The 17,506-nt window shown below is 34.7% G+C and overlaps 1 protein-coding gene across 4 annotated transcripts in view; it reads right to left on the minus strand.

Moving 5' to 3' along the window:
• GRIA2 (glutamate ionotropic receptor AMPA type subunit 2) overlaps nt 1–17,506 on the minus strand; it is a 118,503-nt gene that overhangs the window by 51,726 nt on the left and 49,271 nt on the right. For all 4 annotated transcript variants that reach the window (XM_036315023.1, XM_036315024.1, XM_036315021.1 and 1 more), the window contains one exon: nt 7,393–7,632. In XM_036315023.1, coding sequence (XP_036170916.1) covers nt 7,393–7,632 — 240 coding nt within the window. The remainder of the gene's footprint in view (nt 1–7,392; nt 7,633–17,506) is intronic.

Here is a 17,506-nt window from a genome sequence, read left to right on the forward strand (position 1 = left end):
TCTCCAAAAGGGAATATTCAACCCACCTATGAAGTATTTATGTCAAAAAAGTGAATTTGGATCCCATCAAGATTCTAGATCAAACTACAAATTTATAAGAAATATAAGGCAAAGAGTAATATGCTAAAAGCCATCATGTTGTAATCATCAAAACTCAAACAGTAAACAACTCTACATCTATATATATATATAAAAGCCTAATATGCAAATTGTCTCTACAGGAGTTTGACTGGGAGACCACTTGCTATGACATGTGCTGACCACCAGGGCGTGGCGTGGAATGAAGGAAGACCTGGCCAGCAACTGGAAGGCCCGATCAGCCCATGTACCAGGCCTCTAGTTACATTATAAAAGCCTTAAGAGATATCTTAACCAACTGAAATATTTGGACCTTATATTTATCCTTATTCAAGCAAACTATAAAAAATATATGAAAAAATAATGAATTATTGTTGTTTATATATGATGATATTGTGGCTATGTTTAAAACAAGGGAATTATTTTTTTAAATACACATTGAAATATTAACAGATGAAATGTCATGATGTCAGGTATTTTCTTCAAAATAACTGAAAGGCAGAGGGCTATAAGTAAAACAAGATTTCTCATATTATGGTCATTAACTGGTTAAGAGTTCTTGGGGGTCTTTGTATTATCCTCTATATTTTGTTATTTAAAATATTTCATAATGAAAATGTAAAAGACATTACTTTTATTTCAATTTGAAAAGCTGAACCATAAATTGAACTTAAAGTGAATTTTATGTTTCTTTGGTAAAATTAGTTTCCTTTATCCAGTCTTGTAACAAAAAACTATAGTATAAATAAGAATTGCTCAAGGGAAAATTTATAGAGATAAAATGCTATGGTAAAAAATTATTAATGACAAAACATCTTTTAATAACTTAATGGATCACCTATGATTCACTGTAAGTAAATTAAATCCTCCCATAATACAATTCAAATCCTATTCCTGTTTTCCATCAATGAAGATAGAATGCACAGCTGGTCATCATGATCAATTCAACAGCTATCAAAACAGTCATTAACTCTATCCAGTTTTCTTTCCAAGTAGGAAAAAAAAAAGCTATTTTTCTAAGCCTCTTCTACTGTCAAGATTTTACTTTTCCACATTCCAATCATTAGGCAACTTTTTCATGTCACCCATAGATGATGTTCTATATGCTATCCGCATATTATCATCGAGCACTTACAAGTGGACTTCCTTTCTTCTAGAAAATAAATTATTTTATTTCTTAGTTATTTAGTTATGAATTTTACCACCCACTAAAATAAGTTTCAAGTGGTGATGTTCTTGACATTCTGTCCTATTTTTCAACATATGTTACAAGGAATTTTAAATATAAATGACAATTGGCAAGTGGAATTTATCAACTGATATTTCTTAGCCTAATGTTTATTGGCAGTTCCTCTTGTCAAAGAATATGGTATATAAAATCAATAAGAATTCATTTAAAGTAATGGCTGGGTTTCAGACTCATTTATTCTGAGTCAAAAGTAACTCAGTTGGTGTGGATTCTCTGTTATTAAAACTCTAAGAATTAATATTTTGTAACCTATGAAACTGAAATAAATAACTTTCATCTATTAAGAAGCTAAACTGCTCAAGTAATCAATATCACACTTGATGAATTTAGTTTCATCAGAAGACACTGAACAACATTAAATCATCTAACGACAGCGGAAATAAGTCACACACCTTGGTATCATCGGACTCAGGATTTGAAGAGACTGCTGACCCATATGTTTAGTGATTCATATTCTTAGATTTCTTTTTTCAGTAACCCTCTCAAACTCTCTCTCAACTTGATCTGCCTCTTCCCCATAAGGAAAAGTTTGTTACTATCTTGTGTTTTTTAAATTAATGGATCATTTTAAACTTTAAAAATCACTGAAAATAAATGCATGTTATAAATATTGATGTGAAATTAAATTCTTTAAATATAACATAAACACATGCTCTTAGTCTCTTGGTACCATATTCTAATTAGGGAAGCAAGTATTACTTGGGATCTCTTTCCCTTTCACACAAACTAGCATAGAAGTATCTTTATAATATGAGTCTTCCCTAATTCAGAATATAAATATGGGTGAACAATGGGGGTTCTATATGAATATTGGCTTATTTAAAGCCATTAGTAGGTATTAATTATTCAACTCTAATATATACATATTACTATATACTTGAGTTATTACAGCAAAGACTAATTTATTATTGCTGAATTACTTAGAAAAGAAAACTTAAAATGCATAGTTGTTCATATACTATACAGAAAAATCCAGAAAATTAACTGTTCCTTTTAGTAAATATATTAAAAATATGTTCAATAAAAACCTCATAAACATACAAGAGTTGAAAATTAAGTTCTAAATTCTCAGACTTTTAGTTAAAATAAAGAATGGCTAAAGAATTGTTGGATTACATTACATCCCCTTATGCCTAATTTTTACTGCACTAGTTATAGCTGTAGAACCTATCTTAATCTCCCCAAAACTCTAAGTATTAGTAGCAGTAGTTCAGTCTCATTGTGAGCTAGTGCTAATAACATTGTGAGAGGTTATAGAAAATCCATCAGCCTAAAAACAGGTGAGTCCAAATGTTTTAGTTTTAACATTAATGGGTGGAATTAAAAAATGATTACTGCAAATAGGTGTATTTCATTCAGACCATGTCTTCCTTCTTAAAAATATTTTCTTTGGTCCATTAAAAATTCACTGGCCTTATTCATCTTTCAGGCACAGAAATTAATATTCATGATCACTAAATCATGGCAGCATGCCTAAGCCATATTAAATTAACATATATTTCTCTCATTGACTTTTTCAGGAACATCTGAAAAGAAAATGTATTATTTGGAAGAATTTTTATTCTATGCATGATGTGTTCTTGGTTCTGAAATAAAAGTGTTTCCCTTCAGGAAAACAGTATGGCTCAAAATTAAAACCAAGACATGAAGATATAAAACATTAGTTCTGATTTTACCTACTGTCTGTAGAAATATATTACCTTACCTTATTGACATTAAACTGATAAATAAAAAGCACTTTTTATTGAGTCTGGTTCTAGTTTAGTATATATACTAGAGGCCCGGTGCATGGATTCGTGCACTGGTGGAGTCCTCCTCCCCACCACCACCACCACTCATCCCAGCCCCGCTGCACCTGCTGCAGGCTCATGCCCAGTAAGTCTGGATCTGGAGAGACTTACAGCAGCACTCACCAGCCGTCAGTCCTGCATCTGGCTCACATTGATCAGCAGAGTGGCACTCCTGCTGTGGGAGTACACTGACCACCAGGGGACAGCTCCTGTGTTGAGCATCTGCCCCTGGTGGTCAGTGCACGTCATAGTGACTGGTCATTAGGTCATTCAGTCATTTGGTCACTTAGGCTTTTATATATATTCAAAAATAATTCTGTATTTAATTCATTGACATAGATAACCCTATTAGCCCATAGTTCAAAATGTATTTAAGGTCTATCTACCAACTCTCTATGGAGGAATAATAAACAGTTTTTAGAAAGAGCACTAGGTCATAAAGTATTGCCAGGCCATTGCCACATGTTTGGATAAATAGAAGACACCAGCAGTCCTAAAGGTCACACAGCAACCCATGAACATTTTCAGCAGTCCTCTCACCCACCTTTGAAAGAATCAAAAATGACCTGTACAAAGATTAGGAGACATCTACGTTCTCTTCTGTTTACAACTGGGATGCACTCTCTGGACTGTGGCTCAGCACTGGATGTCATGAGTAATTGGATGCAGGGAAGGATTTATTGTTAAGAGCAGTGCAAAGAAGCAGCATGGAAGCACTTTAAGTCTTTTTCATCTAATTCATATGCAGACCAGAATGTTGGGGAGCCATTTTCATGCTTGAGCCCTCTGCTGTTCCAAAGAACATCAATTCTTTTATTTAGAAATTAAAAATTTTAAATATGGTTACCTGATCTAGACCATCAGAAAATAAAGCCTATTAAACACAGAAAATAAATTTAAAAGCATATCATTCCAGAAGAACAGACCAAATCTATTGAAATTGAACCATGCAGAGATGTAAGTTGAGAGATGAAATTATGGAACCTATTTTTAAAAGCATGTGTACTATGAGTAAAGAGAACATAGATGCATTCTCAACTCCTGTAGTGCTAAAATAAGAGGGTGCTTCCCTGAACTGTAAAAAACAAACAAACAAACAAATGGCTTAAGAACCAAAGGAAAGAAACAAGGTCATGTGATGAATGCATAAATAAACTTTTATGCATGTAATATGATGGCAAAGCTATAAAATTATTATAATAAAAAAAATCCCATTTCCCTGAGTCAAGTAAAACACTAAATTAAGGTCAAATCTTATGCCAGTGTTTTGAGTCTTACACACTTATCCCCAAAAATAGTTCCAGATGAAAGGCCAGTGCAATACTCTTCATATTAAAACATGAGCAGCTATTTAATAAAAATGTAAAGATGAATCCATAATGTCATTTTTGGCTTTACTATATAATTACTTAATATTATAACTCTCCTGTTCTTTCAACAATGCACTTGAACTCAAATTCATTTGTATAATTTAATGACTGGAGATTATCCCATCACTTAAATTTCATTTAATAATTCTAAAGTGTTAATAAAATCATTTTAAATGTCTAGGGTTCTTTTCACAAGTACATAAATCCATCCCCCTTCACCACATCATTCCCCAGAGCTTTCCTTTCTTTAGTCTCTCAAATACTAGAATTTCTTTTTTTCTATTTATGTCAGCTGTTGTCTACTTAAATGTTCTCAAAAGTTCAGTTTCAACTAGAGGGCACAGTGAGGGCAAAGTATGTCCCTAAAGTAAAAATGCCACCTTCAACTTTGTGAAACGGTAAAGAGAATTCATCTTCTGATCCTTGGAGTTAGCAAGCAAGATGCAGCAGGTTCTAACATCATCTCAAACTTAAAATACACAGAGGCTAAACCCATTCACTTCTGGCCACTATTTATTGACTATCAACTCTGTCCCAGCATTATCTTCAGCACTGTGTGTACAGTTAAGAACTGTACACCAGTGTCCTGGGTCCTGCTTCGGCATTGCCTTCCTGAGGTTTATAGCCAGATCTTAAATAAAAAGGATAATCCTTAGCCTGCATGATTAAAACAGTCCCTGGAATATAGTGGAAGCTCAGTAGCATTCCTTGGTGAAGGAATGAACACCATTATTAATCACAAATTGTGATAAGTATTATGTAGGAAAAGAAAAGATTGCTTTGAAAGAGAATATCAGTATGAAATGCATCTCTGTGGAAATGCTATATAAACAGATATGAAGGGAGAGAAAGAATTAGAAATGTGTGCAGAGATTTGAGGTGAAAGACTTTGGTTCATCTGAGAGGCAAATGAAGGTTAGTTAGGTGGATTTAGCTTAGTGAGTGGGCTGGACAGTAGGATAAGTTGGCAGGAACCAGTGTTAAAGCTGTGCTAAGAATTTTCAATTTTATATGCATTATAATGAGAAGTCATTGAAGTGTTTTAAGCAAGAGAGTGATGTGTTCAGAGAAGCATTTAAAAATTCTGGCTACTTTGTGGAACTGAGTTAAGTAAAAAGTGTGGAAATGGAGAGACAATGGGATAAACACATGACAGTGGCTTGGTCTGGAGTCAGGGCAATGAAAAAGAAGAGTGTCTAGAGATAAAATATATTTAGTTGGAAATCACATCAATAGAATGCAAGGCTGAAAGAGCTGCTGAGAATACTCCCAATTTAAGGCTAGTTTTATTAACATAATGGAATACTCAAGGAGTTGAGACAATAAGAGGAAAGACTTAAGATTTGGCTCAGTTCTATAAGGCTTTTTACCACCTTAATATAAAGTATGGTTCAGAATTATCCAGCACATTGGAGTCCATATTCACATTAAATAGTTCTGTGTTTTAGTTTTCCATTCGCCATGGAAGAGCAAAGCGCTCCTTTCTCAAAGCCTGAAGAAAAAGTTGTTGACAAGGCAAATTTTTCAGCTTGTATAGTGCTGACTCATTTTTCCACTGAGCATTCTCATTGTCAGGACTGGGAGGACGGGGCAGAGAATCAGACACCTAGCTGAGTACTCCTGACTCGGGCCTCCTGCAGCAAATGACTATAAACTGATCAATGGAGAATTGACTGATGGCTGGCTCTCTTCCTGTCTGCCCTTGCGGGTGAACGAGGTGCCCTGTCTTGGTGGAAACAGGCTTCTGTTTTTCATTCGAACCTTTAAATATTCCAGGAAGCAACCTACTGAAGAAGAGTACTTAGGTACTCTTACAATAATGGTTCTTAACCCTTTCCAGTTTGGTTATGGATACTCCTTCTAGAAAATTACGTAAATGAACATGTGCACAAAATGTTCATACAATTTTAGGTAGTACACAGACCCACTGACGCTGAATCATGGACCCAGGGATGGTTAAGATAGCTGGGATACTACAATATGTGAATCAGGCAGGTCTGCTAATATTAAACTTCTCAACAATGGACAGAGAAAACACAAGGAAGGACCACCCCCAAAATAAAATTTATATAATGAGCCAAGACTCTATCCAATTAGCATGCTAATCAAGAACATCTCATTATAAACAATCAGATAGAATTGTGAAATAAACATGAATCTGGTGTCAAAAAACCTTTGTTCAGCAGGGTCACATATCACAGGACCATGAGCAAGGCTTTAACTTGTCTGAGATTCAGCAATCCCATTTTAAAGCTAAGTTAAATAATAATGGTAACTACCTGATAAAACTTTTGCACTTGAAAATATGTGATAACTATAAATTTCTTTAGCAGCTCTTATTTATGTACTAGAGGCCCAGTGCATTAAATTCATGCATGGGTAGGGTCCCTAGGCCTGGCCGGTGATCAGGGCTCTCCTTCATTTCGCGCTGCCCCCTGGTGGTCAGCGCACATCACAGTGAGCGATCGAACTCCTGGTCTCCGGTCGAACTCCCGAGGAGACACTTTGCATATTAGCTATATATATATATATATATATATATATAAAGATTACTACAAATTTTACTTCAACCAATTTTCAAGGCAACCACTTTACTGACCTTGAGCTAGTAATCTAGTCACCACAGAGTTTTAACTGCTGCTATCAGAAAGTGCTTTCTACATTACAGCTGGGCCTTTGGCTGACACAGTCTATATCTGTAAAATGTACATTTACAATTTTTTTTTATTTTCACTCTAAATATGTTTCTCAGGTTTTGAATTGCATTTTTCATTTACACAGCAAAATTAAACCATGTAACCTTTGGACTTTAAGACAGCTAGGTAGATCTGTAACGTCCCATATAAGTGTCAAGGTAGGCATTGAATTTGACCCATTATCAAGGGATAGGGATATTTTCACTTACCTCTGTCACTGTCATAGAGGTACGCAAACTTGTCCCACTGATAGTATTCAATCAAGCTAAGAAGGGCTCCTTTGAGGTCAGGTCTCATCTGAATGACAAATGGGTGTGTGCCATCAGTTGGGAAGCTGGGAGTGATGAAGGAGACATGGAGCGTTCCACAAAATGATGTGATGGTATTGACAGACTTCTTGTCATAAAATCCAAAAATAGCATAGACTCCTCTTGAAAACTGGGAGCAGACTAGAAGAATAAGGAAAACAGAAAGGATAAGTTAATAACATTGGCATACAATCATAGATTTATTTGCAACTTAATGCCCTTTTATATAAAATAAAAAATAACCAACAATTAAAAGAAATATGAAGATTATATCAATCAATGATCCATCAAATGTAGGAGCACTTATTTACTTAGCATTCTATTTAAGGATTTCAAAAAATTATAAAACATTAAAATAATAATTCTAGATTTATAAAAATACCTACATTATTTTTAACAAATTGTGTGATTGTAAACATATTTTAGGACAGCCTCATTAAAAAAAAGGGTACAATTAAAAACCATTAGTTATAAGAACAAACTATAGTTACAGGGGGTTTATACATATTTATAATAGCTCATTCCCTATAATACTGATTCCTTTAAAAGGCGTTGTTGTGCTAATGATACTTTTATACCAGAAGGTCAGTGTGATTGTGAAGCATATCACTTACTGATGATGCAAACTTATTAAAGAGAAGTTGGGTGCAAGACTCTCACCACCTGTATCATATCACTGGAGGGAAACCTCTTTCTCACTTATATCACTCAGTCAAGTAGTAACTAAATGAAGTTCAGAACACTTAATTTTTATCTTTCCCATGGACTTAACTTATCCCATATGTTCTACTCAGACAAAATAAAGACTATTAACAACATTTTTTGGCTTAGGACCATCATTCTTAGGACCATATGTATATTTGTAAGTTCCCATGACTCACACAATCCCTTATCCTTTAAGACTATATTTCAGTGAATGGCATATGACACTACCTTCCTCACTACTTATAGTCAGACCACCACTAAGCATTGTTCATTCTAATACCTAAATGTACTGAAATGTGGTCCACTTCTTTCTATCACCATTCTAATCCTAGTTTACTACCACATGCACTTACATTGTGCTTGCCTTGTGCCTGGCATGTTCTCTGATACATTAACTCATATATTTCTGATGATGACCCCTGAGGTAACAACTATTATTGTTCCTAAATAGGAAAATTGATACATAGGGAGACTAAGTGATTCACCCAAAGTCGCACAGCTAGTAAGTATGCTGTGCTCAATCCTCGGCAACCTGGATTCAGAGTTGATGCTTTTAATTGATTTTTGGAATACCTACCCAACTTTCCTCCTTCATCCAATTATGCCCCTTCCATTCTATTCCCCACAATATAGTCAAAATAAATTTCAAAATACAAATCTAAACATATCCCTTTGAGAAGTAGGGTTTACTTTTTCTAAGACTCATGCCCTACAAGGCCCTATGGAAATGATTCATGTTAAACGATCCAGTGCTTAAGAGCACCATTTCAAGTCAGCCACATGGCTTTGAGTAAATAAATTCCTGATATTTTTTAATCTCAAGAGTTGTTTCAATCCAAGGAATACAAATTAGCTATCCACAAACATAATCTAACAATCCAGAGCATAATATCAAAAACATCTTTTTAAATTAATTAACCCTATTTAAAGGACAGGACCAACATTATTTCATTTCATCTCTTTCACAAAAACAGAATTGCTTTGTAATTAAGAATTATGTAAAAATAGATTTGCTTAATAAATAAAAACTGCTAAAATGTACACAGATTCTAGTAATCAATTTTCAGACAACCAATAAATAACAGGCAGTAATATTTAGCAACTATTGTATGATATAAAAAAAGGAAAGCAAGATTGGCTATTTGTTTATCAAATATTCATATTTTCCTTTAAATTTTTACTAATCTTCAACTCATCCCCATATTTCTAACACAATTTTCTAAAATTTCTAGGTTACATCTTTATAATAATATGTCAATTGAAATCTTTTCTTTTATTACCAATCTTCTGTAGAGCAGTCTCATTTATCTCAGAAAAAAAATGAATATATTTCTTTACATTTATTTCATACTTTAACATAAAGCAAAGATGAGATTCCTGCCTTTTATTCATGTTTATATTTTTGTCTTTGCCCTATTACAGAAGTTGAAAATAACTATACCCATTTTTAATATACATGAAAAAGTCCTTCCATTGTGAAAACCCATCTAGGAAAAATTTGTAGTACAGTGGGGCCTTGACTTACGAGTGGTCCCAACTAACGAGTTTTTTGAGATACCAGCTGTCTCTCGGCTGATTTTTTGCATTGAGTTGATAGAGTAATTTGAGTTAACGAGCTCCTTAATGAGCTCGGTCTCGGAACAAATTAAACTCGTAAATCAAGGCCCCACTGTAGTTTCTTATTTTATACATGGATATATGTGTGCTAACATGTATATCTTAAATCTTAATTTTTTTCAGAGATTGATGGCTCCATATGGCATATAAAAGGGGGAAATTGCTACAAAATTCTCTCTGGGTCTATTTCATTTTATTTCCTTCAGTGTTGGTATGTCACCTAAATAGTACAGGAATAATAGGCAGTGTTATTTATTAACAAGACCTCCTCTCATCTTAAGTAAAATAGCTTCTGTGATAGGAATAGCAGCCACAGGATCAGCAGAATGCTCGATAATGGATGCCACTGTTTGAATGCATAGGCAATCTTACTAAGGAGCCATATCTTTCATTTTCCATTTGTTTTAGACTCTGGAGTGAGTTGTCAGGGGGCCTCCTGATTACCAGGGCCATCTGGAAACATTTGGCTGTGGCCCAACAACAGACCCGCGCTGTACAAAACTCCAGAAGTTATCACAATTCTCCTAACTTAAAAGGCACTTTTCTTCCCAGGCAATTCAGCTAATTCTTCAATTAACATAATTTTATAAAAATGGCCTTTCTTTACTGACTATCCCTAGTCTCTCCAACCCTCTTCCTTTATTCTTTATCTCTTCCTGGCACATATTCAGTTTTCAATTTGTCTATAGCCTCTATTTTTCTAGATATTTCTTTCTTAATGTGCCTTTCTACACATACAAATAACTGCCATTTGGTCAAAATTGCTCATGTCCAATCTTACCTTCGGACAGTCACTGTCCCTGTCCCCAACCATGATATAAATATTATTGTGATTTACAATTAAGAAATGCTGACTTGCCTTAGCTAGTGTTGCTCAGTTGGTTGAGTATCATCCCATGCACCCAAAGATTGCTGGTTCAATTCCTGGTGAGGGCACATACCCAGGTTTCAGGTTTGATCCCCAGTTGGGGTGTATAGGAGGCAACTGATAAAGGTTTCTCTATCACATCAGTCTCTCTCTCTCTCTCTCTCTCTCTCTCTCTCTCTCTCTCTTTCTCTCTCTCTCCCCTCTTTCTATCCCTCCCTCTCCTTCTCCCTCTTGCTCTCCATCTCCTTCCTCTCTCTCTAAAAAAATCAATAAAATATATTTTTAAAATAAAGTAATGGCTGCTTTGAACTAAGGTGTTTTGCTTACCCAGTTTGCAGTGACCATCTCATGATTAAAAACTTAGTGCCATACTCTAACACTCTATTCTCAAAATATTCAAGAGTATTTTTGCATTCTAATACTGAAGTTCTCCTCAATATAATGTGGACACGTGACACTATTGACACAATACACAAGGAAATGAGTTCCTTGTTCTGCTAACGTCATCTATAAACATCTGTTTTATACTACTTTATTCATTCCAGTATTAAGGGGAATTTACTATGGGGAAACAGCATTACTATTAAAATTACTCCTCATTTGATTAGCAATACAATTTCTCATGTTGAGCTTTACCTTATTCCCCAGCAATGCCTTCAAAATTTAAAGCCATTTCCCTAACTTATATCCATCCTCAAAGAAGGAAAATTTACTGTCACCAAGAATATCCAAATAATGTGTCACAATCTCTGGATATAATTTCAAAGACAATGCTCTAAAATGAGTTAGTACCGCCATCTTATACATAGTCATTGTTTTCTTACATCAAGTCCTGAAACGGAGGAAGGAGCAGAAAGGCTCTCAGTTTCCTAATCCAAACAATTACCCCATGACACACTCTTATGAATTTCTGAATAATTATTCTGATTAATATTAGAACTGCAGTTATTATGTCTTAAGACTCAAAGCTGATTGCAAAGTGGTAAAGATGCTCTTACTGAGCTCTACTTTAATTAAAAATTTAATATCAACTTTGAGAAACTCAGCAAAGAGGAGTCCTTCTAAAAGACACGCTAGGTCAAACAGCAGAAATGATAATCTCCTGGGTGTAAGTAACTTGCTGATTATTCTACTTTTCGTTATAAACCCAGATGATATAAGCCAATAGCAGTGCTGATGATGCATCCAACACACATCTTTTTCTCTTGGGTCATTCTGCTCATTGGTGCTGCTAATGTAGCATACTCAGTACAGTATGGAGAACCTTGCATGGTTATTTAGTACAAAGGCAGGAAGAACAGGACACTATTTATTTTTGTTTTACATTCTTTATATTTATAAATCACCATTCACTTCAGTGAAACAGCGTGGACTGCTTCCTAAGCAGGAATGGAGTTAGCTCCTTTGCAACTTGTGTAAAGTTTGGTGAAGATTCATCACTATGCAGTCATGGCTTCAAAATATAGAGACCACAGAAAATCTCACTCCTTTCATCCTTAAACTTCTGACACTACTCTTATAAACTTGGACCCTGAGTTTACTATTGAAAGTTCCCTATCATTTAAGTTGTGATCTAGCCACGGTATCCAATAACCTTTTTATCAGATCAAGCTTTCTTACCTTCCCTGAATTTATTAGTCAAACACTTGCTTCTTGAAATAACCTCTCCATACCGCTACTAGTTTCCCTCTCTTTCAATTCCTTCTCTACATTTCTGCCAAGTAAAATCACACCATGTTGGTACTTTTCCTCTCCAATTTCAAAAGGAATTCTCCAAGGATTTGTGTTACAATTTTTTTCTTCTCATTTTACATTCTCTTAGTGGTCTCCTTCCTTTTAACATGGTTAGATTCAACTTTTTATGCACATTTCTCAAAACTTCATTGTCACCTCAGTTGTGTCCCCTTATCTAGTTTTACTGAAAAAATACATGTTGTAAATATTTGATGTCATTAACATGATGTTGGGTTTAGAAAATGCCAGAACAAACGGGATAGACAGAATCACTTCTGAGCTGGAGTTCATAGATGTAATCTCACCCTCCAGGGTCTTCCATTAAGAAAACTTCTAATTCTATATCATTCCTACTAATTCCAAAAAAAAACAAGGAGAGAAAACCCTAAAATCTTATCCTATAAATCATGTCTTTGTGTTGATTTTTTTCCTTTTTGCTCATGGCATCATAACTCTTGCAATCACTGATTTTCTATATTTTTAAGAATAATCAATTAATTACTCTTCCTTGTTCTGCTCATGTCATCTACAACCATTTTTTTATTCTACTTTATTTACTAATATATACTGTAAACATACTGTATATAATTGTGTAGCAAATATACTGTATATACATTATAGTACAGATATACTGTATATTCTATATAGTACAAATACATACTGTAAACATACCACATATGATTACTTTTTAAATGATGCACTTCATGATTATTTCATGTTATTTCCTTGCTAGTCTGATTTTTAATTAAAATATTTATTGCAAGACCTGAAGTATGAATTTTCTAGAAAAAAGAAAAAAAAAAGAAGTACCTAAAATACTTACCATTGTTTTACATTGTCCAAAAGCCTATTAACTTTAATCTCAAGCATTAACTACCACAGAAAATTATTATTCTGTCTCCAATGACCTTGGGGCTCTGACCTTAGATGTAGCAGTTGTAGAGGCTAAAAGTGAGAGCGACCCGAGATCGAATCCTGATGTTGCTGTTATTTAGTTGAACTTGACTGGGCAAGTTGCTTTGTTTTCCTCTGTCGTAGCTTAATCATGTGTAAAAGAGGATAGTGATATTACTTGCCTACCTCACTGAGATGAGCAGTATTAAAGAAAAAAATTAGCTGAAACTGTGCTGGCAAGTAGCAAGCCCTATGTAAATCTCTCACAACCTCCCTACTTATATTCCATGTTCGAATCAATATTGATACTAAATTTCTCATCTTTTTCCTGTAGCACAAAATTCCCCAGCTCCATGAGACATGTGTTCATGCGTTAAAATCACACTCACCTTTTCAGAATGTGAGAATCATTTCTGACATCCCTTCCTTTATTCTTAGCTTGCAAATTGTCACCACATACAGCCTATTTGACCTCTCAAATCTGTACTCTTCAGCTCTGCTGACACTGCCTTAATGTGCCCCTTAAATATTTATTGACTGGATTGCTGCATTAACTTCCCAAATAGCCATCTTTATAATAAATCTCTTTCCTATCATAGTAGATATAATCCTCCTGATTAAAATCCATCATTGTCTTCCCATTGCTTAGAGCAGCGGTTCTCAACTGTGGGTCGCGACCCCTTTGGGGGTCGAACAACCCTTTCACAGGGGTCGCCTAAGACCATCGGAAAACACATATATAATTACATATTGTTTTAGTGATTATTCACTATGCTTTAATTATGTCCCATTTGTAACAATGAAAATGCATCCTGCATATCAGATATTTACATTACAATTCATAACAGTAGCAAAATTACAGTTATGAAATAGCAACGAAAATAATTTTATGGTTGGGGGTCAGCACAACATGAGGAACTGTATTAAAGGGTCGCAGCATTAGGAAGGTTGAGAATCACTGGCTTAGAGAATAACACATGACAATGCTCAGATGTTATCTGTTCAGTGTGGTCTGAGTTACGTGCTTCTCCTACATGTGAAAGCGGTCTCCACTTTTGCATTGTGGCCTGGGTTACAATGGTCTTGCTTTGCACTCTCTGAGCTAATTGAAAGCAGAGAATGAAGTGCTGCTTAGCTCTAAATGCATGGCATATCAATTAGCTGGCACAGAGCAGACAGTTGATAAATGTCATGCAATAAAATACCAACTCTTCCATGAAGGGTGTCTTGCTTACTATCAACTAAATATGATTTTCCCTGATTATGAAATCTATCAGCATTCTGTCTTTACCTCCCTCATGGCCTGAAGTATAATATTGGTGAGTGTGTGGGGGGATGGAAGGTTGGAGGGTAGGGGGAGGCGGTGACCTCCTTGAAGGCAGGGGTCAGTGTGAGAAGAGAATGAGAATACCTGAATTGGAAGTCTAGCTTTAGCCTTCCATGGCCATCTGGTAGAAGAATCACTGAATCAGAGCCTCAGTTTCCTTTTCTACTGAATGTGGATTTTAATTCCTATTCAGCCTACCTTAGAGGAATATTTAAATTTTAAATTAAGTAATATAAAGAGAAGTACTTGGGAAATATAAATCATTACACAAATGTGTTAATGACAATAAATCCAACCATAATGATTTTTATATTCTCTTCAATGCTAAATTTAGAAAATTTTCATAAGTATGTTATTAAATATTTGTTGAATGACCACAAGATCTGAACCAATTAGATAACAAAGATATAAACCAGGTTCTTGCATTAAAATTTCATTTCTGTTGATACTGGTGTATTTTTGGAATTATATCATTACAGTATTTTCTTCTTTAACTATCATACTAAAATATAACTAATGTTACTTTAAAATTACTTGTGCAATTTAGTCTGCCCGTTCTCATAATAGGGAGGGGAAAACCAATTATTACTACAAGAAGACAATAATTGGAATGTTTGTTAAATTTTATTATTGTAAGCTTTCAAAATGTCTTTTATTTGTGTGGAGAAATTGTACCAAGAGAGGTGAAGTTAAATCCATACATAGTCTGGGATGCAGTAGAAACTTAAAAACAGAGGTGACTTCTTTGTATTGGACATATGTCTGGTAACACATATTGGATTCAGAAATATCCTCAGGTATCCTCACAATCTCAAATGTCTTATTTCTCTAATTCAATAGACTTTTTCAAGTCTGAAAACTTATCAGGAGCAACATTTATTCCCTTAAAAAATAGAACTGTTGTAACCTATGATCCGTAACATTTGATTTCCCCTATATAAACCTAGGAGAATGTTAAAAATGGAACTATAATTCTTTTACTCTTAGACTATTTAAGTAAATACAGTATGTTATTCTCACAATAAAATGAAGGAAAACTTCATTTCATTCTCTTCATTATTAGGATTATTTTAAAGTTCATATGCTACTGGGGCGCCTTCTTTTCTTGTCAATTTACAGGAAGCATTTCCCACTTGGGAGCTGACATGACAGCTTAGCGCCTCTCATAAAACTCAGAGCCCAGCATGACACTAGCATTGACATGCAGTATATAGCTATTGAATGACACACTAAATGATTCAAAGAAAACATGAAGAATAATAAATATTCACCACACCGACATTTTCTATAAACTGCCTCACTGATGATGTTCCATATAGCCCTGCCACAAATCTGTACTATGATAAATCATGTCCCGTTTACATACGTTTTGATTCAATTTTTCATACAAATACTAAATGTGATGCATCATCACTCAATAGAAGACAATGAAGTTATAGTCATACATTTTTCTTTCCCTCTCACAAACATTTATCCTTCCTGACCTTTGTGTTATGTTTGCTGAGCAAGGTGAAATGTCATGAGTTTATTGCTTGTTGCCCATATTATATGCAGCTCTAAAAAATCTATAACATTTATTCTGGCTTCATTCATCATCTGGGAGAGCAGACAACAGGAGAACTGGCAGTAAGAGGCAATAACTCTCATGTGAATTTTAATGAGGGGTTCTGGACACTTAATGAAAGAGAATTACCTCCGTTTATATAAAATGCTATTTCACAAAACATAGTCCCATTCTTCATCCTTGGGTATGTATTTCCTCCTCATAAATACACATAATTCTACTCTCTTCAAATTCTTGCTCTACTTCTGCTCTATGTAAGTTCTGGGCACCTCATGCCCAGATGCGAGGTAGATGTTATGGATAAGGAGTGCCAGGCAGAATGCCTGGAGGCCTGGCATCCAAGCCCCATTGCAACACCAGCCAGCTGTGTGCTTCTGGCAAATTGCAGCTTTCAAATGTCTCAGTTCCCTCAGAGGCCCCATGGAGCTCAAACTTGGACTTGCACGGCCAAATATCAAAGATAGAAATTATACAAAATGTCAGGTGGTGCATATTTATTATTCATCATATTCTTACTTATGTAAATGAGTCTGTGAGAGGCAATACATTTTTGCACATTAAATTCTACCATTCTCTTCATGTTTGATTAGTCTTTCTCCCTTTTCCTCTTTTTTTTTTTTTATCTTTCTTCTCCTTTCCACTTATCCTGTCTCCTCCTTCTGTTTTTTTGTTTGTTTGTTTTTTTACTTTTCTACTTTATCTTTATGCTTACCTTTAGTCTATGAGGACTACTTTAAGCTCCATAGCACTCTTAATCCTGATGCTTAAAGAAATGTCTAAAGCAATTGGAATGTAATCTGAATGTAGTTAGACTATTCAAAATTAAAGGACTATGTTTATTCCAAAATGTAGATCTGATATTTTAGCACAAATAAACATTTTTAGTTTTTGTGATCAAAAACTATTTTAAAGTATAATAGAAAAATTTTCAAATACCTAGATTTTTATGTAAGTGAATGTTTCTTTGAGTAACAGGCAGAAAGAAAAGAATTGTATCGCCTTGCTTGTCTGGATGCTCTCCAATTAGATCCGATAACCCTCTTGTTTGTGTATGGCCTGGAGTTTGTATCACAGGACTTTCTTGCTCATGCCCACTGTTGGCAAGTGAGAGGGTTTCTATTTAGATGCCTCAGCACTTATATGTTAACTCATAAGTTTATTAAAAGAGGGGAACTTTAATATAACATAGTGAACAATTATGTAAATATACTGAAAAAGATACTACCATTAGCATGCATCCATAAATTGCTAAGTAACTGGAGGAATGAATTTTCGCACAATGAACTCTCATGCTTGATGCAATAGA

This window comes from Myotis myotis, unplaced genomic scaffold (assembly GCF_014108235.1).
Source record: "Myotis myotis isolate mMyoMyo1 unplaced genomic scaffold, mMyoMyo1.p scaffold_m19_p_6, whole genome shotgun sequence".
Lineage (NCBI taxonomy): Eukaryota > Metazoa > Chordata > Mammalia > Chiroptera > Vespertilionidae > Myotis > Myotis myotis.